At 39.9% G+C, this 26,888-nt stretch overlaps 1 protein-coding gene across 1 annotated transcript; it reads right to left on the reverse strand.

Annotated features, from left to right (window-relative positions):
• Positions 1-832: 832 nt before the first annotated feature.
• Positions 833-20,853, reverse strand: LOC119127644 (nuclear receptor subfamily 5 group A member 2-like). Its single transcript, XM_037259650.1, has 7 exons — positions 20,661-20,853; positions 19,633-19,751; positions 19,134-19,275; positions 17,835-18,484; positions 8,405-8,524; positions 7,443-7,590; positions 833-3,162 (listed from the first exon to the last, which is right to left on the reverse strand). The coding sequence occupies exons 1-7, from the start codon at positions 20,680-20,682 to the stop codon at positions 2,909-2,911; spliced, it is 1,455 nt and encodes a 484-aa protein (XP_037115545.1). The 5' UTR covers positions 20,683-20,853; the 3' UTR covers positions 833-2,908.
• Positions 20,854-26,888: the final 6,035 nt, after the last annotated feature.

Consider the following 26,888-nt stretch of genomic DNA (forward strand, 5'->3'; position numbering starts at 1 on the left):
GACAAACAAATCCCAAATACTGTGAATTGTTTTCTTTTGTATTGCCCGAGTAAAAGCTGTGATTTACTTAATGACATTCTCGTCACATATATTATTATTTTAGCATTGCTAAAACAACAAATCTATTGGTGAAACAAGACTTTTGCACAGTACTGCATGAGAGAGTGTAAAACCTTAGAGCTTACAAGCGCAACAACAAAAACTTATTGCCCAGAAGTTTTAAACTTGAATTGTATGCTTTATCCTATATCTCCTAAGCTCTCTATTTTATTCATGTTTAAAAGTGTCTGTTGGCTTCAAACTTACAGTAGACGTTGCTATTTTATAAAGTTATGTAGTATAATTAATTCACCCACTGACATTGTCCTATCAATCTTGTAATAAGGTCAAAAGGTTGCAACAATATACTTTTATACACAATACATTTGTGTAAACACAGGATGTCTAGTCTGAACTATAACAGCTATTGTGTCTTAATCACTGATGTACAATATGTTTATAAAAGTCATGTCTTTGTGTTAGCTGATATGTTCTTAAGTCCACACACAGCCCAAACTGTTTTCATTGATTGTATTTTCAGGCACCATCATTATTCTACTTTTGATTTTGAGATAATGTGTTTGTTGTGAGACATTTGAGGAGTCAAATTAATTTCACTTTGTAAAAATGTGGTCAAAGCCTTTTTTTTTCTATTTTGCTGATCATTAGTTTTAGAGGATTTTATCAGTTGTGTATTGTAAATCATCAGACAAGGCTAAAAACAGCCATGCCATGAATGCTCTAATAGTTGTATGAACACTGTTCAAAATGGCAAAAATGACCAACTCACAAGTGCAGCTTTATGTCATTGACTTTTATTGGTGTGATACTATTACAATAAAATTGAAACAAAACAAAATGCTTTGGTTGGTCATTGTCTCTTTTGGAAGGAAAACACTAACATAGAACAGACTGTCAACCTACACAGGAAAACAAGAGTTGAAGGACAAAAACAAAAGCAATATCAAGAGAATTTGTTTTCACATCAGTAGCAAATAGCCCTGAAAAAAGGCTGAGAACTTTAGTTAAATGAATTGTAATTTTGTCACTTCACAACATAAATATACACCATGTACACCATGATAACAATCAACTGCCTCAATAAAATCAAGGTGCGCTTTGTGTTTGTCTTTTTGTGTCTGTGGGTGACATTCACATTAAGGCAGACTTCACGATTGTCTATAATGATACTGTATTTCAGACTTCTATTAGTTCAAGGAGATTTTTCAAATGTCTACAGTGAACGTGATATTACACTTTTTCATCTTTGTCTTTTTCCCAATTACTGAAAAAGTCATATATTGTTGTCTTTGAATGTGCTCTTATGTGTGCCCAGAGCATAAGTCACCTTTGTTTTTTTACGTACGAGTCTAGCTTACCTTTCAACACAGTAAGTTTCACAGGTACCACACTGATCTATACCAAGAACAGACACTGTTCTCTTAGACCCATTACTCAGATTTTCAGTACGATCCAAATTGTCGTTAGACTGACATTAAACTGCTCAGTACGTAAGCTGTTATATTGGAAAATATTGCAGCAGACAAATATATAATAAGACAATAAATATTTAGGCAACAGGACATCGGCAGTGTCTAAAACCAACAACCAAATAATGTGAGTTACAGTTTGACATTATTTTATAAAGGTGAAAATGTTCAATTTCGATGATAGTCTGGTTCTGTGTAAATACCGGCACTAGTACATAACAGATAGAGACAAAGACATTCGTATTAAAACCTTTCTGAATGAAAAATTAAAGCATACCCATCAGCTGCATTTATGCTGGAATTTCCAAATGTCTTCCTTTAACGAGCTTGATGCTGATACAGACACAGAAAAATATAGTTATGTGACGTCACATTGCTGACTTGTCGTGTTTTCATGTCACTACACTATCAAGTGTGGGCACAACCAAAATCCCATGGCACTGTACATTAAATGAATCACGATTCACTTTCCATAAGAACTAATTGGCACTTGAGTCTTAATGATGTTTATTTTGCTTTTGGCACACTGTAGAACAGTATGCAAAATTCATTTGAAAATCTAAATTAAAACATTGACATTTTGTAACCTGTTTATATTCTCGCAATGTTGTCTTATTGAACAATAGGAATGTAAGAAAAAAAGCCCAGTTTTTATTTATTTTACTGGCTGTATCCTACTTTTCTTTCATTTGATGAACAGCTCTTTCTTGTGGTATCTATATAGTAATATTCTATTACTATATATCTATATCTAAATAGAGTGGAATCAAACTATATTAATTACACAGTGTGACCAAATGTAACTGCACATTCTATGGAGAATGTCCTCATTTATTTTCTTGATTATTTAAAAAAAGGATACGCCAACATTCCGTTTCTTAAAAAGAGGTTATAAAATCTGTCATAAAAAGTGCAGCGTTAATCACCAGCCCATCATTCATAAGATGGTTCCAGGCTAATGGTGCCATCCTATGTGACAGTCAGCACATAGTACAAGTTAACCAATAGAATAGTGCTTTCAGCATCTGACAACTTGAACATTGTCATTACAATATTGACTGTGCTTAGTTGTAAGCGGGTGGGTACATTCTGTTGGTAACCTTTCATTCATTGGAGTTGGGGAAATGGATAATGTTCATTGCCACGAGATTTGATGTCATTCGAAAATTGTCACATAAAGATACAAATATTTATGTTAAATGCTCAAAACAATCTGGAACGCAGATGGGGCTCTATGAAACCTGCAAGAATCTCTCTGGCTATAAAAATGCTCACAAAGGTAAGCTGGCATGTAAGTCCACTTTCATTGCTGATTTGTTGATCCCATACATAGTCTCACCAAAACACACAACACGGTGAAAACAAGTCGTCTGCATTCCTCACACACATGCTCGCTTAGCATGGAGCATCTCAATCAGCAGGTTGTTGCAGGGCACCTCGCCACTCAGATGCATGTAGCACAAATAATCCTCAGCCTGTGTGCTGAGGGAGCGTAGCTCTGGCAGTCGCACCACCAGCTGGCCGAACTTCTCCTGAAATTGAGGGTAAGTGGTCATGGTGTACTCCAGCAGAGCTTCGTTCACCTGCTCCTGGACACCCTCCACAAATGCCTGGTTCTCCAACAGCTTCACATCTGCACACAGGAGCGTAAGGTAAGTCTAAATGAACATAATTGTGTGACATTTGTGTGGTGCCTTATGTGGTAGACATGACATAAATGGTGAGTGCCCAGCATGTTTAAATAGAGAAATGTGTTTGAAATTCAGTACAAGAAAACATCCAACAGACGTAGCAGTTGAAAATTGCCAGCTCAAGGCAGACATTCTTGGTAGTGAAGGCAATGCTCTCAATATATGGCCTGTTACAACCTTGAAATATTGTGACATCACCAAAAGCTATGTAGGCATGGTTCGAATCACACATTTTCAGTTTCAGTTATTTTTTCACCTTTTGGAATAGCCAGCTCACATGGTTTCTCTGAAAAGAGAACTTAATCAAACAATGTTGAGCAACTAAAACATGTTTTTCTTTTTAGAGATTCCTGGAAATTATTTTACTAGTGAATGGGACATCTCAATAAAGTGTGCTTTTTTTTTTACACTAAAAACACTATTTTTCTTTAAAGACCTTTTACATTTGGGAAAATGAACAATCATAGAAAAACTTACAAATGATCTTGGGAATTACTGATGCTGTTTTAGCAGCTGTGACAGATTTTGCATTGTGTGCTATACATATCCAGTCTGTACCAATCTATACATCCTCATCTGGGTTGCATCACAGGGCAGCAGGGTAAGCAAGCTTGGCCGGATTTTTGTTCATCCATCTTTTCTGGGTGAATCCAGAGATGTTTTCAGGCTAGTCTGAAGGTCTCTTTGGTGTGTGCTGAGTGAGCCCCTTGGCATCCTAACAGTGGGACATGCCTGCAACACATCACCAGGTATCCAGGAAGCATCCGAACCTGATGCCTGAGCCACCTCATCTCATCTGGCTCCCTTCAATGTAGAGGAGCAATGGCTTCTCTGAGATTTGGATTCCAAACAGACCCTTCTCATTAGAGCCTCCGAATAGACCATGCAAGGGAAACTGATGAATGTGATTTCCCTGTTGTTGGAACTCGGGGCGGACCTCGTCCATCACCAGCCCCTCAGAGTCTTCAAATTCTGTGTCCTCATAGGAAGGCATATGAGTTGAAATTGAGGAGATTTTCCATCTCCAGATATTTCCTTGAAATCATGCAAAAATCCCTCTCCATAGATTTGGTGAGCTCCTCCAACAACTGGGTTTTTGCCTCAACAACCACCGAAGCTGTGTTCTGCTTAGCCTTGCTTCTAGAGTCAAACATTCCAAGAAGACCTTTAGTGAGTCCCGTCCAGGGTCTATCCTCAAGTTGGCTGGAAAAGGTTCCAGAACACTCGCAACCCCAGTAAGGAAAAGAGGTGTCCAGGATGGATGGATGGATGGATGGATGGATGGATGGATGGATGGAACAATGTATGAAATCCAGGTTTAATATATTACAAACAGTGTAGTGACCCATACTGTGTGAAGAGTTTTTAAATTGTCTTGCTACAGACAGATGCAAAATAATTTACATCATTCAATAGCATTTTTATGTTTGTTTGTGTGCGAGTGTGTGTGTGCGTGCGTGCGTGTGTGCGTGTGTGCGTGCATGGTAAAATAGCAAAGTCCTCCAGTGGACTGGCATTCAGCATCAGCTGAGCCCATCCTGTAGAATCCATTCACACAGTAATTAAATGTTTTGAATCAATGTTATGAATCATCCTTTCAAACTGCTTGGGGGCAATTACATTACCCCTGTCAAACCTGACTCTAAGGATGAGGAAAAGGAGTGTGTCCAAAGAAGTGCCGGTAAAGAGCAAATATTTTCTACCTATGACATTTTCTCCCTATTCAAAAGCTCTTTTGTTACCATCTTGCTTGCGCTAAACAGCAAACACTTCTGGGAATCTGGGCAAACCACATCTATGCTCTTTCCATCTGCACAAGCCTCTACATCAATGTCAGCCCTTGCATCGAATGATAGACCCATTACTCCCCTTTAGAATGCCATTAGTGGACAATAGAGGAGGTTGCTTTTGTGAACAATTGCCTTTTGCAAGACTAGGTTTTTAATTAAGTGAATTTGTTCGCATTAAAAGGCCAGTAGTGAAAGCCGTATGTAACGTACATGGGAAGTGTGGCAATATTTCAAAAAATATAAATGTTATATTTTAAAGCCTACCAAATAGCAGAATCCATGAGATAAAAATGAATGCTTTGACTTTTAATAGGCTGTACAATATATTTTGAAAACACATATACCATAAATAAATAAACAGGCTTGAGGAGTAACGGAATACATGGACCAGCGTTACGTATTCAGAATACAAAAAAAAAGTAACTATTCTGTTAGTTAGGAGATTAAACAAAGGCTATGAGTTCTATTGTCGTCAAAACTAGGTACATTTATCAAAAACTGGAATTATGTCTGATTCCATTTTTGACAAGGACAGAGTGACACCATTGTTTATTTGTCGATAAATTGTCACAATGGGGAATTCAAATGGCCGCATGGTGTTTCTGAGTACGGTAGGCGGGATAAAACTACGGTATTTTGTGGTGACGCCACATATTGTCATCAGCGAGTGTTTGCGTACTTGTGTGCGTGGGCACGTGCGTTCAATGTGACTGAGGGGAGTACAGGCCTCTTTATATGTCATTATGTCAGTGTCAGAGGGCCTAAACCTGCACAAAAACTTGTGAAACATTCCACACACATCAGGGGTGGTAAAATCACCAATTATGTATTACTTTAGTGTGTTATTTTTTTTATATGGCTCACTAGCGCCCTCCACAAGATTTTAACGTAACAGCCTCGATTGTACGATTCACCTAGAGCTATAAAAATTTGATGGTATGTGTAACAGACCACGACCTACAAAAGCGTCTCTTGGAGCCATTTGCTAAACCTGACAGGAAGTTCAACATTTTGAAATTTCTTTCAAATAGCCCTCATTTTTGGCCTTTTATAGAGGTTACATATTAAAGAAGTTCTCCTAGAGGTTTAATCAGTTTGTCTTGAAACTGTGGGTGCATCAACTGACGATGCTCGTGATGGAAATCCAACCGAAGCTTCTTATCAGCTACCCACTGGTGTATGAATGTGTGTGTGAATGGTGCTGTAGATAAAGAGTGCCAAATAAAAAATGATCCTAGCTACCCGTAAATTGGTAATACAGCAGTCATAAAGATCAAACAGCCCGACTTATTATTATAAACGGCTTTAAATTGGTCACAAAAATTCATCGAATCACTAGTGCTGGTCATTTAGCTTTGTACGGTCCATTTAAAGTACTTGAAAATGTATTTGTGACTAAAAATTGGCGTACATAACCAAACCGCGTTAGACAGAAAGTCACATAGGATCGAAGCGAGTAAAATCGAGATTTAGGTGTAAGTTCAGTCCATTTAACATTTGTTTAACCCTGTTGCCACAGCAACACGCTGTTTTCTACACAAAAATACTAATACATAAATTAAAGTTGACAATTCTTAACAATTGTGACAACATAGAAGACAAGAAAAAAACATCACTCTTAAAAAAAAAAAAATCATTACTTTAAATGTATTGCCCCTCTAAAAAAATGTTTTAGGTACGCCATCTACAACCTTTAATCAAAACGGCCCCTGTTGAGTGTTTTACAAAGTTCTACCCAAAACTGGAAGCATCCAGATACATAACATCTCTACAAAGACCTGCAAAAAGTCTATAGAGATCTACTCCCCAACAATAGCGGTAGCAGTTTGCATTATTTTATTACAATGTTTTTCCTTATTCAGATTTGTTTCAAGACTACAGTTACAGTTAGATTTCACTTTGATGGTTAATGCAGTTTTTGCAATTTTGTTGTTTTATCACAGTAGATTGGTTTATTTACATTTCAAAAACCAGAAGCCATTCATTTACAAATGTGATTGCACTTTAGTTTACATATTTAAATGTTCAGATATTAAGAAGTGATAGATAGTTTTTGCATGATTTGAATGAGACAAAATAACGTGCTTTTTCTCTCGAATATATTGTTATAATCATTTGTTTCAGATGTACTGTAATTATTTTCTGTATAAAAATTCAATTTGGTGTTCAAAAAGTCTTTTTTCAAACTTGAGTCAAAAAGTATTTTTTCAAACTTTAGTCTTGAAAAACAGGGGGTCGTCTTATAATCAGCGTCGTCTTATATTCGGGCCAATACGGTATTATTATCATTATTATTGTTAATATTATTATTACTACAAAAATGCTAATCATTCACTTAAATGTACAGAAATTTAGTTTGGGGCCACAGTTTTATATTTCAAAAAAAGTTGTAATGGCAGTATCATTATATAGACATTGTTATATGGACTCACTGGGGTTGAATAGGAGCAGGAATTTCAGACAGGCAATCTCCCTACGGTCCACCTGCAGGAGCCTCAACCTTACAGCAAGGTCCTGTCCTCTTTGGACCAAACTTGACAGAGTTGCCTCACCTTGAGACAGAAGAGAAGCCAGCTCGATCTGCAAAACAAAAGTTACTGATTAAGTACTCATATATAAAAGTGGGTGTATAAAATGTGTACGTTTAAATTCAACATTCAGTTTTATGATTGTATGTATAGATCAGCCTTGATTGTACGCGGACTTTGGGGTTCAGTCAAGTCAAGTCAAGTTTATTTGTATAGCCCTAAATCACAAGCAGTCTCTTCGAGACCAAGTAAAAACACTTAAAGGCTGGAAGGTTGACTGTTGATGTGATTAACCTGTAGGGGATATGAACATTTATTTAATCACCTCCAAGAAGTGCCTGTTGTATCCAGGCAGTTGATTTTGACTCTTTCCCACCAGACTATTAAGAGTCACATTATTTGACTTCCATACATGAGGTGAAGTGCTATTTTAGGGGGGGTTGAAATAAGTGAAAAATGATGACTACATTCTTGATTTATTATAACATGATGCCATTATGAAAACATTACGTGGAATTAAATAAATGTGTTCCACCAGAAGCTTGTTTGGCCCACTACTTTGCATGGTAGCTTGCACGATACACAATCTTATTAACCTGTCACTGCCAAATTAATATTTCATAATATTGGACTATTATTCACTAGGTACAGAATTTAAGGTTTTCCCAGCTTCTGAATATGTGGTGGGTCAACCTGCCCCACAGATCCACTCACCCTCAAAGAATGCTGTATATGAGACTGTTGGGAATCATGATATACACTGTACATGTATGAAAACGGTCAGACCGAGGAAAGTGGAGAACTTCAGAAAGACTAAGCTATTTTTTATAATGTGCTGGTGGGAAGCTGTGTGGGGGAGTTGTTACCTCTTGGCCAGTAACCAGCAGGATACTGTCTCCCTTTCCATGTTGCACTTGTCTAAAAATGTGATCCAGGACCAAAAGTTCAGACCAGCAGTTGTGCAGCAGCTTCATTTGGTCCCCCACCTTCAGGAAACATGAGACAGAGAGAAGTGAGACAAAGACAAGACAAGAAAAAAATATAAAAGGCAAAAATTAGTCCAGTTCGTTTTGAGGAGTTGGACATGATTTTTTTTTCAAAAACATGTATAGACAGCTGCAAAAAAGATTACACGGTACTCTTCCTTTGTGGTTTGATACCATTTTTCATTTTTAAAATAATCAAAATTATGAACTTTGTTTTTATGTATTTTCATTTTTAAAATAATCTAAATTATAAACTTTATTTTTAAGTATTGCTGTTCAATTGCAGTTTGTGTCTTTTAGTGAGTCTAATACATCACATATAATATATGTGCCAGATGAAATATTCGGTACTAATGCATTAATTAACATTACAACTATTAATTACCATTATAACTACAACTAACATGGTAGTTATTCTAAAATCAAATAATTCCATCAAAGAGAGACCACAAACAACCTATAGCCTGTCCTGCGTCAGAACTGTTATAATTGAAATACATAGTGTCACAGTATCATAGTAAAGTGTGGCCTATATAATGTAATTTTGCACCCTGTTTGTGTCAGTTTGATTTATAAAAAAATATATAAGCCTTAGTGATTATGGTGTTGTAAAATACATCCCGTAAATTTGCTTCTAATTTTCAAAGAACACCACTGTCACTCCAGTACTAAATCACATGTGAACAAAATGATAGAATGGAAGATGAGTTGTCCATAAAAACAAGCTGAGAAGATTAACGCTTCGAAGTGGTTAAGTGTGTCCAGTGTCGTATTGACATATTTGTCTTCAAACTACTAATATCTTTTCCCAGCCCTGTAGGCGATGTGTGTGTGTGTGTGTGTGTGTGTCTGTGTGTGTATATGCGTGTGTTATTGTCTGTAAAGTGAAGGACAGAGCAGTCAGTAATTTCACAGTCGCAGCTTTCAATAGGTTTAGACGCACATTCATCTGACATGGAGCTGACAGAATTACTGTCTATCTAAATCAAACAATATATTAGTGGCAGAGGAGAGGGTCCAATCTAAGCCACACACCCATCTGGAAGAGTGCTGCTGTGGGGTCTGGACTTAAAGTGATAAAGGAAGGGGTTAAGGAAGTAAAAGGTCTCGGTGACCTCCTGCGCTTCCTCTACAAGAGGAGTTAGACTCTCAGCTGGAGCCCAAAAAAAAAAAAAATCTTCCAAACATGCAGAATATAGAGCAAGTACTTGAATTGAGAGATTCATTTATGTTGCATTTAAAGTGTTTATCTACCTATTGAGTGTCACATTCAACCACTGTGTTGATTTTCTTGAGCAGCAAAAGTAGAAATGATGGAAATAATTGTCAAACCAAAGCTTTAAGCGTCTATTGGGTTTCCTGTCATGGATGCCACTAATGTCTGAAAACAATGTAGTGATAAAAAAGTTCTCCTCTATCAATCCTTCCGTGTACATTATTAACTATGTTTCACTCTGTGGCTATTTCATTAAGATAACACCTGAAATTCACATTGTTGCAATGAGGGATGTGGCGATTACATTCATTTTGAGCAGGGTCTGGTTCGGGTTACTTGAGTTTGCGTGTACTGTAGGTCGAGCCACATCCGATACATCGTCAAATGTAATCAGGGCGGCCAAAGTTTATCATTTGCACTTGTTTGACTTGCATTTGCAGGTGTATTTTATTCAAATGTGTCACATTTGCAAAGCAGCTCTGACAATGCTGCTCAGCTACAGCTGTTTGGCCACACCAGTATGGCCAATATTACTACTCCTGCAGTCTCTGCGGCTTTGCAGACTCTGTTTAGCTGTAGTATCTTTTGGCTTGCCCAACTTGTAAACAAATTGTTTCCACAGCTCAGTCTGTACCGCTTTCCCTTAACAAACTGTGACCAAGAGCAAAGTTTGTGGCTATTTCAAGCTTTGGGGACTGTTGTATGAAGTTAGCTGTATTAAAAACAAAAAAAGGATAAATAAATGGAGCCCAAGGTCAAGTTGGTGAAAATTAAGTGATTTGCCTTTAGTTTCAATCTCCTGGTCAGATCAGGACAATTGTAGTTACAATTACTCTATATGTATGTGTACTCCTAGTATTATGTTTCATCACACAAAACTAGATCAGATGGCTATATGGCGATATGAGATCACACGAAAGTACTAGATGATCAAAGTCCAAATGAAATCTTTTTTGCATTACTCGTCACCTCATTCAAAATTACACCATCAAGTCTTTATTAAGTTTGCAAATGACATGAGTGTCTGACTTTGGCGTTAAAAGACAAGATAAAAAAATATAGTTAGGTTTAGCATTCATTTTACTCTGAATGGGGAAAGATTTGGGGCCTCAATATACATTTTCACCAGTACAATGATAGATATTTTTCATATGTATTTAATGTTGTTAACGTTAATGTTGTTCTGCAACCCTTTGGGAATACTGGCTACAGTACAGCCCATGACGTATTTGATACACTGAAAAATGGGACACAGCAAGTGTTTGAATTTACTACGTTAAAATTGGAGTATATGCAACATAATCATTTCACGTTCCTTTTGTAAACATGAAGTTAACCGGTTTCTTGAAAAATAAAACCTATATTTTTATTATGTTAATTTCAAAAACTGTAATTGACTTTGGGTAGCGCACTGGCTAGCACGTCCGCCTCCCAGTTAGGAGGGTGCGGGTTTGATTCCACCTCCGGCCTCCCTGTGTGGCGTTTGCATGTTCTCCCCGTGTCCGCGTGGGTTTTCTCCGGGCACTCCGGTTTCCTCCCACATTCCAAAAACATGCTTGGTAGGCCGATTGAGCACTCCAAATTGTCCCTAAGTGTAAGTGCGAGGGCGAATGGTTGTTTGTCTCTGTGTGCCCTGCGATTGGCTGGCAACCGGTTCAGGGTGTCCCCCGCCTACTGCCCGATGACGGCTAGGATACGCTCCAGCACACCCGCGACCCCCGTGGGGACTAAGCGGTTCAGAAAATGGATGGATGGATATTGGTTTTCAAATCAAGTATTTGCTTTTTTACTTTTGTATATAAAGACAACTTACAGAATGAGCAAGTTTAATATTTTTCATGTTTTAATTTCGTGCAGCAAGTTATGTTAGCCAACACCTCTATGGGTGCAAGTTATTTTAATTTCGAGTTTACGGTAGTTACCCACTGAAACAAATTCCTTCCATTTGATGGTTGTGTTTGTCAAGTGGGTTTGCTCGTGAAAGTCGCCCTTTTTAGGCAACTCGTGTCGTATTCTATCACGACCACGAGCAGATAGATTTATTTTTGTAATTGTGGGTTTAATATTCCTTCGAGACAAATTTGACACAGTTCTCAGTGAGTAAGTACACAGTGTAGGTTTTGTTGTCAAGTCACCGTTATGTTCAAAGCACTGAGGAAATTACTTTAGGGGCATGGCCGAGTGACATGTATATAAGGTGTGTGTGTAACTGTAAGAAAGACAGGGTCAGTAAATCCTAAACCAAAGTGGATTTGAGATGTACATCGTACTATGACTAGTGTAATATGTGACAACCACCTCATGGATGTAAAGGGGGAAATTATTCATGGTGTATTTCCTTAATTTTTTCCACCAGTTGTTCGAATAATTACGATATTATCAGTTTCTGGAGAGGAATTTTTCAAGATTGTCTGAAGTTAGTTCAAAATGTCTTCTCTCCAGTTCAATGCCCTTAAGCTGAACCATTATGTTCATTGCGTACACTTCATGTGCAACATCTGCCATTCAACAGGTGAATGGAAGGTCAAACCCATGACATGACAAAGACCACCTTTCAGGAATTGCAGCAATCAATAGCTTACAATTTCAGAACAATGTAGCCGAGTAGAGTGCAGCGCTGCAGTGGAAGGCTGACATTCCCCCGTTATCGGCGGCATGGAATGTAATTATCTAGCGGAGAGAAACAGCTCTTGCTGCACAGCTTTGTTCTCACTGTGCACACTGGCTGCTGAATGGCCACATAACAGTTTGAATATCTCAAGAAACACATCACATTCATGTGCACCTGCACACAACACAAATTGTTTTTTAATGGGAGGAGCACTGGTTTGTATTCCCTTCCAAATAATGCAAATCGTTATTCACAAGCTTTACAATCGATCATGCAAATGTTGAAGCACAACACTATTTTTATCATTATTCAATAAAAAAAAGCTAATGCAAGAAAGCATGGAGATATTTGAATCATATTTGTTGGTAGAATTAAGAAAGACTACAGATTGGATTTATGACAATGGAAAATAAATACATTGATAAATGATCAGGCCATTGTCCACCCCCACTGATTTCACTTTCTCTTTGTCATATTTTTGCATGCATGTACTGTAACTTGAATTACTGGACAATATAGAGGCTGGTTGACTTCATTAAATACTTTAATTCGTGAGAATACTAGCAGTTCGAGTGGCTTCTAGCCTCCTATGTAAAAGTCTAGTGCAGTACTAGAAATCCTAACAGGCCCAGTAATTGGAAAAATATTTTGTGTTGTATCATCTGTTCATACAGGAGCTGTTTGTATTTTTCCAAAGAAGTTGGTAGCTTTAACTTGAAGAGCTGTTTTTCTCACTATAAATACATTTCGATTACTCTGAGAAAATCTTATAGTGAGACATGTAAAATTGACTAAATTAATTTCTCAAAGTAATTGACTAATACTTGAGCCCATCATTTTGTCACAGCATATATAAAAAACCAAAACTGCAATTGAATAATTTCTCACATTTGCAAAATTGATAAAAAACATAACACGCTCTACTGTGGAACCATGAAGTATGGACATATATGTACAATTTGGAGCATGACCAAAATTGTCACGCCAAAAATACCTCCAAAAGCATATCTCACAAGCATTTGTTTTGGTAAGTTGTTGTTTTTTGTTCTTATTGTGTATTTCTAATGAGAAATTCTACTTCAAACATTATACAATAAATTGTGGGAGTTGTAGTTCTGGAAAAAAATTATAACAAAACAATGTACACAAAGTCTTGTTTTGAAAGATGACAAAATCAAAGTTCAAACAGCTCTTTGGAATGCAATGTGGTTGCATGAGCTACCGCCATAAATTGTTGAACATCATTCAGCCTGCAAATCAAGTTCTCAAGTTCCATTATTCAGAGGTAAAGGGGAAATTTTTAAGAGGCCCAGTCATAAATTTCCTCGCAATGCAAAGAAATTGCATTCATCCATCCATCACCCACTACTAATCATGAATCCTTTCTTGCCTGCAAATGAGGATGCCAAAATATCAACCCCGCAAACACCAGAATAACAGGTAAACACCATTGACGCGTTCCAACAGAGATTCATACCCGGATGGCCTGACTTTGAGGCAGACATGCTAACTCCTAGACCAGGGGTCACCAACACGGTGCCCGCGGGCACCAGGTCGCCGGTGAGGACCGCATGAGTCGCCCGCAGGACTGTTCTAAAATTTGCTCAAATAGCGGCACTTGTCAGCGAGCTGCATCTATTTATTTTACAGTCAAAACTCGGTTTTCGAACGTCCCGGTTCTCGAACAAATCGGAATTCGAACAAAATATTCGATATTTTTTTGCTTCGGTTGTCGAACAAAATTTGGAGGTCGAACCTCGCGAGATGAACCGGGAGGACCCGAAAAAACCCGACCGCGCAGCCCGGATGCCGACTGACTCCGTTGTTATTGTATTTTCGTTACTTTGAGGATTGTATTAACCCCTAATCATGCCTCAAAAGAAAGCAAGTGGGAGCAGTAAAGCCATCCTAAAACACAAAGACGCTCTTAAAGCAATGCGACAGTGAGCGCCCGGCGCGCTGCGGTAGCGCGATCGGACCAAATTAAGCTCCCTGCGCACTGAGGTCCACTTAAATTTTGGAAAGTACATCAGGACTTTAAAAATATTTTCTAAATTTTAGCGACGGCTCTGTCACAATAATGCGACCAGCGCGGTGCAGTTGCGCGGTCGGCGACGCGATACTGTTGCGCGTTCGGCGGTGCGCTGCAGTTGCGCGATCGGACCAAATTAAGCTCCCTTTGCACTTAGGTCCACTTAAATTTTGAAAAGTACATCAGGAATTTAAAAATATTTTCTAAATTTCAGCGACCAGCGCGGTGCAGTTGCGCGTTCAGCGGTGCGCTGCAGTTGTAGTTGGAGCTTAGTTTTCCCTTCACGACATACCAGTACTGGTACACAGGCTCCCTTCTAATGATATGCAAAGGAATCACTGAACTTAACTGAATGTTCATTATGTAACAATGCAGGGATGTGGAGATCTTTGTCCAACACACCTGATTCATGTGATCAGCCATCAGCAAGCTCTGAAGGAGCCTGATGATGATCCTGATCATTTGAATCCGGTGTATTAGACAAGGGGAACGTAAAACATGCAGAACAGAGGCGCATGAGGACAAGGTTTGGACATCTGTGTCATAGTGACAGAATATTTTTTTTTTGCATCCAATACTCTTTAATTGGACCATTTTTTTGTAAAGATTTTAATATCCATATTTATAAGTGCAGTGATACTAAAATATTACTCTAGCTCCCAATGATATTAATTCACCTTTTACAAATGGGTTTAATGGACACTTGGGCCTTCTAGGATGGCCTATTTTAAAACTTGATTGAATGAAGTATTTTTTTATTTTTTAGGTAGTTGGTGGAATAAAAGGTTTGAGAAACTCTGGTCTGGAGATAAAAAATCAGTGTAACAAATGTGTGATGCAAAATTGATCTAGAGTTTACGGATGTGGCCTATTAATTGAAAACTGCAACACTGAATTTTTTCAACCGAGGCGCGGCAGCCAAAAGAATAAATGCCTGTTTTCCAACACATTGTCACAGCTGCAGAATAAGAACGCAACATCACACATTGAGCAATGCAAAGTGGATAATAGAAATGTTTGGGTGAATTTTGGACATTTACACATTTAGGGTCATCCAGACCACATTGATACTGTATCTTAAAGCAAGATGAGGAACCAACTAACTACCCACACAAGAGCAACATTGCGAAAAGTACCATTAACTGTGAATAACAGGACTGCTGGCCTAATGCTGCTCTGATCTGAAAGAGTGCAATGACTTCAAAAATCATCATCTCGACACTTGTGACAGTGAGCGCTCATGTATGCACATGTAAGCATCAAATGTATAATGCAACATACAAAAATGGTAGACTGAAGTTCAGGCTTTGAACTTCATAAAAAAATTATTACAACTGCATCTGGATACAGTAGAAGTGAAATTCTGCATTCAGATGAATAACACTGTTCAACTGATTTGTCTCAAAATACTATACTGTATCATATAAATATTAAATACGCATTACACATGAACAAAAATGTCTAGGTACACCCTTTGTAATTGTAATATTGAATTTATCAGTCAGGGGTTAGAGCACATCTCTCGCAGTTCATCCTTTCATTCTTCCTTTCTCTATAGGCCTGCTTGTTGTCCTCACCAAGGTGCTACTTTACAGCTTTCACACCGGGGCAGTTTAGAATCTTCAGTTAACCAAACATGAATATATGTTGAATGTGGAGACGAATCTGGGGTAAGCAAAAAAAAAAAAAAAACCCTCAGATGTCCCAACTACAATCCAAACACAGCGCTCCGAAGCAGACATGCTATTATTTATGCTAACTACGCTGTCTTCTAACACCATCTCTATTTCCAATGACATTTTGAACAATATGCATCCAATTGTTATGCAACCAATTTGTTAGACCATTGTTGGGATGGCATGGCATACTTGGATGGGTTTGGTGTGGATAAACTTGCGTGTGCCCTAATTTGAACAACTTCAGGTTGTATTAAAATGGAGGTTGTTGGCAAGAAATATTAGTGGTGTCCAACCTCACGAGTGTTCTGGGTAAATGGGCAAACATTCCCATTGACATGATCAAAACTCATGGAGAAAGTCTATCCGTATGGTAGAACCAGAAGACCATGTTTCTTTTTATGTAAAACTTGGTGACAAATTCACAGACATGAATGTGATAGACTAAAATGCAGTAATTCAATATGCTTGTTAGATGAGAAATCATTGAGTATTTGATTTTGTGTTGACATTAAGCATGACTCAGAAGGGACGTTTTAAAAGACTAATTATATTCGTTTTGAGGAGCCAAATGCATTGATTATTCATAATTTACGTTGTAGTTACAATAGAACACTATTTAATTAACTGCCTCATGGCAATTTTGACAAATAGTGAGTTATGTCAAGGCAAATTCAGAAGAGTGTGACAATGCCTTTCATATTAAAATGAACAATTTTCTAGTTTCCAGCCAAACAGCCTGTGAGAGCATCAACACCGGAAGCAATCGAGAGCTGATTCATTCAGAGCAAACAGACTTTTGAGGCAGCGAAATAACAATGACAATAAAAAAATGTAATTACTATACAGAAAAGTATAAAGCGCAGTGACATGATTAATGTTTTTGGTCACTGAATTATTTGTATGTACATATTTATTTATTCATTGTGATGGGGGGTGCAATCCAACTCTTATAAAGCTTGTGTAAATGAACTAACAAAAAGGAATAACTAAAGACACAAGGCAACAAACTGTCCTCATTTGCATTGCATCAAAATTGTTCATTTTTGTTCATGCAAATTACTGTGCCAATTATAAATATAGTGTAGCTGCATGCCCTGAGTTACATATACTCTAGGCCAATGTATAGTAGAATTACAACTGGAGTGGAGAAGTAACTGATGGTGATGAAAGCAACAGTTTGTTATATGGGGAAACTGCCAAGTATTATTATTATTAATGTTATAATTATTATTATAGTAGTAGAAGCAGTAGAAGTGGAATATTAATAATATTAATAACAAGAATAATACTAAGATTTTTTATTATTAATATTATTACAATTACTATCAATATTATTACTATTATTATTTCATCATTTATTATTGTTGCTATTTTTTGTTTTTTTCCTGGTTTGTTCAATTCTACTTCTTCTACCTGTCTTGGTTGACATGAAATGGGCTGCTGAAGTAACCGTTTTTCATTGTTCAATTCAGTTGATCGACTTTTTAAAAGGCTGCTACATTCAAAGTTAAATTAACTTTTCAGCAAATGGTGATATTCGTGCGACGGAACAAAAACAAAGATGAGAAACATTTCGTTTCAAACATACACAAATATTGCACTAAAGACGGCATTTCGTTCACCGGGCTGTTTTGAGGACGATTGATGACGTGCCTTGTTGCAATTCTATGTCGCAATATCGTGTTTCGCAACTCTTTCTTCTGATGGCTTTTACATTCGAGCGCGCATGCCATTATGTGCGACACAGCCAGAACCACATACTGTGTACTCACCCTGAGCTCCTTGAAAAAGATGCAGCTGCGGGCCCATTCCACTATGGAGAAGAGGGTCTGGTCTGCCATGCGACACATGAGGCTGAAGGCGCTGGGCTTCTCCAGCCGACCTCGAGTGCTCTGCTCCTGTTGCAGATGAGAGACGATCTTGTTCCGCACCACCAGCTCGTCCGGATCACAGCGCAGCATCTCCAGCACCAGCGGCGGCAGGGTTGGGGGCTGCGGCGAGGCGGAGGGGTACATTTCTGGGTAGGCGTATCCCGTGAGAGACTCGGGCGAGCTGGTGTAGTCGGGGCACTCGGCTTTGATGACCCTGCTGGGGAAGGCTGTGTACTGGTACTGGCCGCTAAGGGGGACGTGGGACTGCATACCTAGGGATGGGGTGGCATAAATGTTTGCCTCGTAGTCTGTGGGCGTAATGGAGCCGGGGGTGGAGGGTAGGATGCTTTTGGGGAGGGCGGGCATGCTGTTGAGAGTGCCGCTGAAGCCGTAGTCGGTGTGGAGAGGGGAGGTGGACGGAGGGGCCGCACTCTCCAATTTGAAGCCGTTGGAGCGTATCAAAGCCTTCTTCTGCTGCTTCAAGGCCCTGTCCCTCTTGTACATGGGGCCAAATTTATTCCTTCCCCCACGCATGCGGTCTGCACGCACCGCTGTCAAAAAGAGCCCAGCAAGAAATCAAACATAAATGTACTGCACAGCAACCGTCCTCAAATTCAAGCCACCGGTTAATGATGACTTTTCCGCGTCAAATAGCTGCTTCCATTCCCCCTAATGCTGAATTTAATCACGGAATGAACAACACGCACACGCGCGCCCGCGCACACACTTTTTTGCTTCCCTTTTTAGGACTGAGAAGATTCCCCAGGCTTCACTCCTCGTAGCCTAAATAGAGCTTTTGATTTAAAACACGGGAGTCTCCACAGTTTTATCAGTGAGTCCAGAATGTGTCTTTTTCTCTAGCTTGGAAGAAGCAGGTGCTTTCTCGCATGGCTGTCTGGCGATTAATCCCATCTCATGTGAATAGAAAGTGATGACAGAGCTACAGCCAACAAATTCGAGTTTAGTCGTTTAATTTGACTTGTACAGTCAGACTAACAAACATAAACGCCACATAATCGCGAACATAAATACACGATGCAACAATAAAGCGGAATAATTATTCTAATGTTTTTTCACAACGAAAGTTTTTTTTAATGATGGGCTACATGAAATGTCATTGTTTCTTAAATTACATGTTAAATCCGTCTTCTCTCGCAATATCAGTTTGATTGTAATGATTTGATGAAAAGACGAACTTACCTTCTAGTCGCATACCGACGTTGAGGCATTTTTGAAAACGGCAGAAAGGACATCGCTTCCTCTGAGTCTTGTCAATTTTACACTCCTGATTTTCAGCACACGTGTATCTCTTGTTGTTCTGCACTGTCCTTTTGAAGAAGCCCTGAAACAACAGGAGACAATTTTCATTTCGTTTTCAACCAAAAAACACATCAATTTTCCATGGTATTAATTTTTATCGATATTAAAGTTTTGCATTTCAGAATTTAGGAAAAGCAGTTTCTATTCAAATTATTTACATTTCGTTGTCAATAAGTAATATTATAATATGAATGTAAATCTATAGAATTTTTCCTCTCACAGGCGAATCACAGCGTACTTAAAAAAAACGTTTCATACCATGACTTGAGAATATTTAGGGTAACATTAACGCTGACATTAAAACAAACCTTTTAACGGCAACGGCTCTAATTAACTAAATCGCGCAAATATTTTCTGTAGCACTCGAGTGGCTGTTTACCTTGCAGCTTTCACAGGTGAGCAGCCCGTAGTGATATCCGGACACCTTGTCTCCACATACAGGACACAATTCTTCCAGATCGTCATCATACGTGTATTCCATAACCTTCAAAGTCACACCTGGACATGCACGCACAAATGCAAGGACAGACAGAGCATGACAGGCTGAATATCAAGGCTGCAAGCGCAACAGCACATTTTTGTTGTTTGTGTCGGCAATTCATGTCTGGAGTGAGATTTAATTTTCTTTAAATGACTTATTTCGTTTATTCTATATACATTTGATATGTATTCTAATCAAGTATAATTACAATGATCAAATAAATTGTGTATGCGTTCTTAGAACTTGATTCGCTAAGTGTGTTTAATGAAATCCCATACGTAATTGTATTTGTGTAAAAAAATGTTTCTTTTTATTGCGGAGGCGCAATTTCTCAAGGGCAATGTTGATTAATTGGCGTATACCAAATAGATAAAACATACGACGTGTAATAGTTTACGAATACAAATTTAATTTAAAAAAAATCTATCGATTCAATTTCAAACATGAGCAGGTGCATTTTATGTAGATGGATTTATGACTTCAAAATTACTGTCTGAAATCAGACATCTTTTAAACAGGAACACATGCATTTTATTTGCATTAATGACTTCAAATCATCTGTAACACAAATAGTTCCATTTAGAAATAATGTCTTTCTGTCATTCTGTCATTCTGTCTTTGTCTTTCTGTCTTTCTGTCTTTCTTTCTTTCTTGTTTTTATAATTATTGCATGTACTGGGGAATTTTATAATGGTAGTTTTTTTTTTTTTTTACTGTATTTTATTATTTTGTTTGAGCAAACTACTGCCGATGTCTTTTCTTTTTTTCCCGAGTGTAGTCGGTCCCGTTTAAGATTTTTTATGAAACAAGACTGTCAATAAAATATGATTCATTCTTTCGGCAATAAATTGACGGCCCGCATCTACAGTTGTGACCCAAAGCACATCCTGACTGAAAGAATTTGGAAAAAAAGTAAATCGCCTTACCGTGAGCCTTGTCTCCCAGCATCTGAACAGCAGGCTGCAGCCAGTCACTGATGATTGTCTGATTATTAAAATGTGGACGTAGGCGTTGCTGCCGTATTGGATATGCAGCTGAGGACAACAGCAGGAGGAGACCAAAGAAAAAAATTCTGTAACGGGATTGGTTTGGGTGTCTCCCTCAGCTTCCTCGCCCTCGACTGTCTTCCCTTATCGCAAACTTATATTTCTCTGCTACTATTGGTGGACGGAGAGTCACGTGACCGTCGCTGAGCTGCCTCCTGGTAAATGCCTGGACTGGCGAGAATGTGGCTGATTTCGATGACTCACACCATGAAAGAGGCTTTTTTCAATCGCAAAATAATATTTTTATGTTACTTACAGAGAAAATAGGCCTCTACAATGTTTTATAACATTTTCGACAAAGCATGATTTCCATTAGAGGCTATTTTTGTTAAATCCCAAATGCATTTGATAATGTTGTAATTGATAAGCACACACATTTTGATAATAGAATTAATACACGTATTATGATTTTAAAGCACCAGTGATGTCGGTGAGGTTATGTTTGTATGTATGTGTGTATGTATGTATGTATGTATGTATGTATGTATGTATGTATGTATGTATGTATGTATGTATGTATGTATGTATGTGTAGTAATAATAAGAGTAGTAGTTGTAGTAGGAGTAGTAGAAAATGTATGTGCAATTAAAGCGTTATCTTCACCTTCTTGAAATAATGCCTCTCTGGTTCTCTTTAAGCTCCACATATACGTATATGTACATCATTCACCCCTTTAATCAGCATACAATAAATTAGGAAAATGATCATTTTTGCTCAGTAAGTGATTCAAAAAGTGAAACTGTCTGTTGTTAGCCGGGATGGGGTATTGCGGTTGGCTTTCTCAGAATCTGCTCGCTACAAAGGTTCATTCTGTGGAAATATATGGACAAAGCAGAGGGTCCTTGATGATTGACCAGAACCTGTTGCTAAATTTGGAAAAATCACAATAGCATAATTGCAATGTGACAAAATGATTTTATGATTTTCGTTTCATTGTGTCATGTTATCCTGTTGTGATTCTAGTTTGGAACCTCTTAAAGACAATGGATCCTAGGACCTAACCTTAAAGAGGACATTATGAGAAATTTACTTTTTAATTGAATGAATATCAATAGTTGGCTTGCTTGGGAGCCTGCCCATATCCATCAAGTAAAATTAATCAGTCAAGTAAATCTGTTGTCTTATGTCTGAAAATGTGTCTGGAGTGTGGCATTCTGGACTTTGACCCCATTGTTACAAGAGGTGGGCATTCTGTCCCAGGGACAGAATGGTCCGTCCGTCCATCTGTCCTAGACAGCCATTCTGTCGTTGAAGGACAACGGATGAGAAAGTTTTAAAAAAGGATGGATCGAAGATGATCTGAAGTGTTTTTTCAACCGTCTGTGTAGTTGTCCCTATCCGTCTACCGACTAACCTCTCAGTCGTTCAAATAGACCATTTCAGCACACTAACATAGAAGTCTGCCAAAGATAGAGATTTCCATTTCTGTTGGAAAGCAGAAACAGCTTCTTTGTCTCACGTGTGCATTCCGCCAATTCACTACATTCAGACAAAATGTAAATGTTTATTCGGAAGTAAATTAAGTAAATTAAGTGGATGTGAATAGTAACCTCTGCAATTAGCCTGTCTCTCACAACGTTAGACATGTCAAAAACATGATAGCCGTTTGTCCCAGAGAGGACATATCCTCAACTTTAAAAAACCTACAATGTGGAGTGGGATCCTGGTTAAACAAGTCATTTCAAACTTAAAACGTTTTGGCATTATTCCGGGTATTTTTACTACCTGAGTGCAAGTGACAACTATGCAGGTGCGATGCAGCGTGTACATAGGCGTGAAGAAGCGTTCTGGATGAGGAAGGCAGGAATGAGTCAAAGTAGTAAGAGTGTGTGAGGATAAGAACAAATGAGAGAATATTGAGTTGAGTGTAAGAAGCAAGATGAAAAACAGTGCCAAAGAAACGAGGACTGCAGTGCGACCCAGATTACGGTTAGGAACCATGCATATCTATAACATCTGTGAACGTGTGGCCTTCTAAAGCTCTTTGGTAGCCACTGTATGGTGGCTACCACAACTCAACAGGTGAAAACCCAAATAGAGTTACTCACCTGTTGACTTTTTTTTTTTTTTTTTTTTTTTTTTTTTACACGGACGGAGGACAGACCGGCAAAATTTTAGAGGTTACACACCTCTGACTGTTACACAACACTGGCTAATTCACTGTACATATAAAATGCCACACACAGAATGTCTCGACATGATATGAGCAGCTAGTCTAGGGGAACATTCAGAGCCACTTTTAAGTGATGGCCGAAGTCCCACTTAAGCACTTACGCACAAGATGTGTGTGGCATTCCTCGTATGCTTACTAAACAATGCAATCAAATGTAATAAGTTGCCTCTTGCACTTATGTGATTCGGTCGAATAGTGGAACATGGGGTTAGCATACCTGTCTCAAAATCTTTGCAGGGGTCTCTGTGTGTTGGCTGCGTTTTCTCCTTGTGCTTATGTTGATTTCCTTTAGAGGCTCTGGTCGCCTCCTCATTCCAAAGGTGTCCTAGAAAATAAACCTGCAACTGTCTAAACTAATGTAAATTGTTTATCAAAGGTAAGTGTGGTTAAATGGTGACCGATTCTGACTGTATGCTCAAATTTGGGATAGGCTCCAGCTAGCCTGTCATCCTGAACAGAGCAAGCTGTGTTCGATAAATGGATGGATTTCTGCTCATTGTACAGTTGTATTATAATCATAGGATTTACAACATCATTACATGACTGAACATAACTTTACATTTGAATACAGTATAAGAACTCATAACTCATAAATTCCATATCAACGTTTTTCTTCTTTTTAAGAACAAATGTAGGAAACGCCATGGGACCAAACGTGGTGAACCAGGCCCAAGGTTTAGCAGGACAAGACTACACAGCTGTTCTAAACACAACTGGACTGGGGAAAGTCTACTTCCATCCTACAACAACACACAGAGGTGCAAATGCCTCTGTCATGCCCAATTCTACCAGTGCAAAGTCTAGCAAAATACCAAAATATGGAAAATTCCACCCATACGCACAGTTAAACTGCGTACATGTGCCCAATAACTGGTGACCAGACCAGGGTAACCACACTCTTGCTGTTACCCAAACTGCAATAAGTTAACCCAGCTCGCCCGGCCGTGCCTTCCATTCTTCTGGCGAATGTTCGATCGCTGGACAACAAGATGGATTACATTCGCCTGCTGAGATCTACGAACCGGACAGTGCGTAACTGCTGTGTGCTCGTGTTCACTGAGACTTGGTTGACTGTCAACATTCCGGACTCTGCTGTGCATCTGGAGCGGCTAGCGGGCGGACCGTGCCATTGTAAGAGGGGGAAAATCGCGAGGTGGTGGAACTTTCTGACCATCTCACTGTTATGCTTTTGCCCGCATACAGACAATTGGTGAAAGCATCCAGGCCGGTTCGCAAGCGGGTACGGGTGTGGCCTGAGGGTGCCTCTGATGCGCTTCGTGACTGCTTTGGCACTACTGACTGGGACATGTTTAAGCGGGCGGCCACTTGCAACGATCGGACAGACATAGAGGAGTATACTGACTCTGTTTCCTCTGACATCACGAAGTGCATTGATGATGTGACTCACTCGAAATCCATCGTCACTCGGGCTAACTGGAAGCCATGGCTGACAGGGGCTGTCCTCAGGCTGCTGAGGGCCAGAGATTCTCAAAGCCTTCAGAGCGGGGGATGAGGCTGGCTTGAGGACAGCGAGGGCCGACCTGTCCCAGGGCATCAAGGAAGCAAAAAGGGCGTGTTCTTGCAAGATTACCGCCCACTTCAAGGACAGCAGGGACGCACGGAGCCTTTGGGAGGGCATTCAGACCATCACGGACGACAAGCCCGCGCCGCGGAGCTGTGGGGACGACGTCCATCTGCTGAACGATCTTAACCGCTTCTTTGCTCGCTTCGACGCTCAGAACAGCACTTGCCCGCTGAAGACCACTCCCCCTCCACACGAGCAGCCCCTGTGCCTCTCTGCCGACAGCGTGACGAGGACGCTTGCCACTATCAACATCCGTAAGGCGGCGGGCCCGGACAACATCCCGGGTCGAGCGCTGAAGGACTGCGCTGGTGAGCTGACGGGTGTCTTCACGGACATCTTTAACACTTCCCTGCAGCAGGCCATCGTCCCGTCGTGTTTCAAAGCTGCCACCATCGTACCTGTGCCGAAGAAGCCTGCTCCGTCCTGCTTCAATGACTACCGCCCCGTGGCACTGACGCCCATCATCATGAAGTGCTTTGAGCGGCTTGTCATGGAGCACATCAGATCCATTCTCCCCCCCACCATAGACCCCTTCCAGTTTGCGTACCGAGCCAAACGGTCCTCTGAGGATGCCATCTGCTCTGCCCTCCACTCGGCCCTCACCCACCTGGAGAGAAGGGACTCGTACGTGAGATTGCTGTTTGTGGACTTCAGTTCTGCCTTCAACACCATTGTGCCACAACGACTCATCTGCAAACTTGACAAGCTGGGCCTCAGTACCTACCTCTGCAACTGGCTACTGGACTTCCTCTGTCAGAGGCCTCAGGTGGTACGTGTTGGCGACAAAATCTCTGCCAGCATCACGCTGAGCACGGGGGCCCCCCAAGGCTGCGTGCTCAGTCTGCTGCTCTTCACCCTGCTGACGCATGACTGCACTGCGACCTACAGCGACAACCGCATAGTAAAGTTTGCTGACGACACGACTCTGGTGGGTCTCATCACCAAGGGCGACGAGACTCAGTACAGGTTGGAGGTTGACCTTCTGACCGCGTGGTGCAGGGACAACAACCTCCTGCTGAAGGTCAACAAGACCAAGGAAATTGTTGTTGACTTCCGGAAGGGTCACACCCAACACCTGCCGCTGACCATCGACGGTGCTGTGGTGGAGAGAGTGAGCAGCACCAGATTCCTGGGGGTGCACATCAATGAGGACCTCTCCTGGTCCGCCAACACCGCATCACTGGCAAAGAAAGCTCAGCGCCGCCTGTACTTCCTGCGGAAACTCAGGCGAGCAATTGCTCCTCCGGCCGTCATGACTACATTCTACCGTGGCACCATTGAGCGCGTCCTCTCCAGTTGTATCGCTGTCTGGGGTGGTAGCTGCACTGAATACAACATGAAGGCCCTGCAGCGCATAGTGAACACGGCTGGTAAGATTATTGGTGCTTCACTCCCCTCCCTGAAGGACATTTACACCTCCCATCTCACCCGCAAGGCGACCACCATTGTGAGTGATGTGAGTCACCCCGCTCACTCTTTGTTCGATTTTCTTCCCTCTGGGAAGAGGTACAGGAGCCTGCGCTCCCGCACCACCAGACTCACCGACAGCTTCATTCTCCGGGCTGTTAGGATCCTGAACTCTCTCCCCCCTTCTGCGTAGCGTCCTGTACTTTTGCGCTCTATTCTGACTGTCTGCTCCATTTTTGCTCCTCTTATTTATTGTGTTATTTGTTTATTTATTATTTATTCATCACTCTTATTTATTCATTGTTTGTGCCTTCTTGTATATTTTGTTGTTGTTGTTGTTGTTTACTTGTATGTATATTGTGTACTATGTCTTGTCACCGTGGGATAGTGGGAACGTTATTTCGATCTCTTTGTGTGTCTTGGCATGTGAAGAAATTGACAATAAAGCAGACTTTGACTTTGACTTTGAAAAAAAAAAAGTGATTTTGTCCATGCCTATTATACAATTGCAAGGCTAACTCGATTTTTTTGTGTTGTTGTACAAGTCCAGTTGTTGTGTAATGTGAAAGAAATAGAGTGACGATAAATTTTTCATTATCTACGTGACATATTCTCTCATAAAGCTACACAATATTGCTATATATCCATTTTCTGTATCGCTTGTCCTCTTTAGGGTTACGGGTGAGCCTGAACCTGTCCCATCTGATATTGGGCAAGAGGTGAGTTACACCCAGAGCAAATCACATGCCACATTTGACAAACAACAGTTCCCTCTAACATCCACACCTACACACAAGTTTAGAATCTTGCTTAGTTCAAGGATTTAAATATATGCTTTCGGAACATGGGAGGAAGCTTGAGTACCCGAAGAACACTCAGGCAAGCACAGGAAGATTGTTCAAACTGAGCAGAGATTTGATCAACCCAGAACGGTTTCACATTG

Source organism: Syngnathus acus, chromosome 9 (genome assembly GCF_901709675.1).
Source record: "Syngnathus acus chromosome 9, fSynAcu1.2, whole genome shotgun sequence".
Classification (NCBI taxonomy): domain Eukaryota; kingdom Metazoa; phylum Chordata; class Actinopteri; order Syngnathiformes; family Syngnathidae; genus Syngnathus; species Syngnathus acus.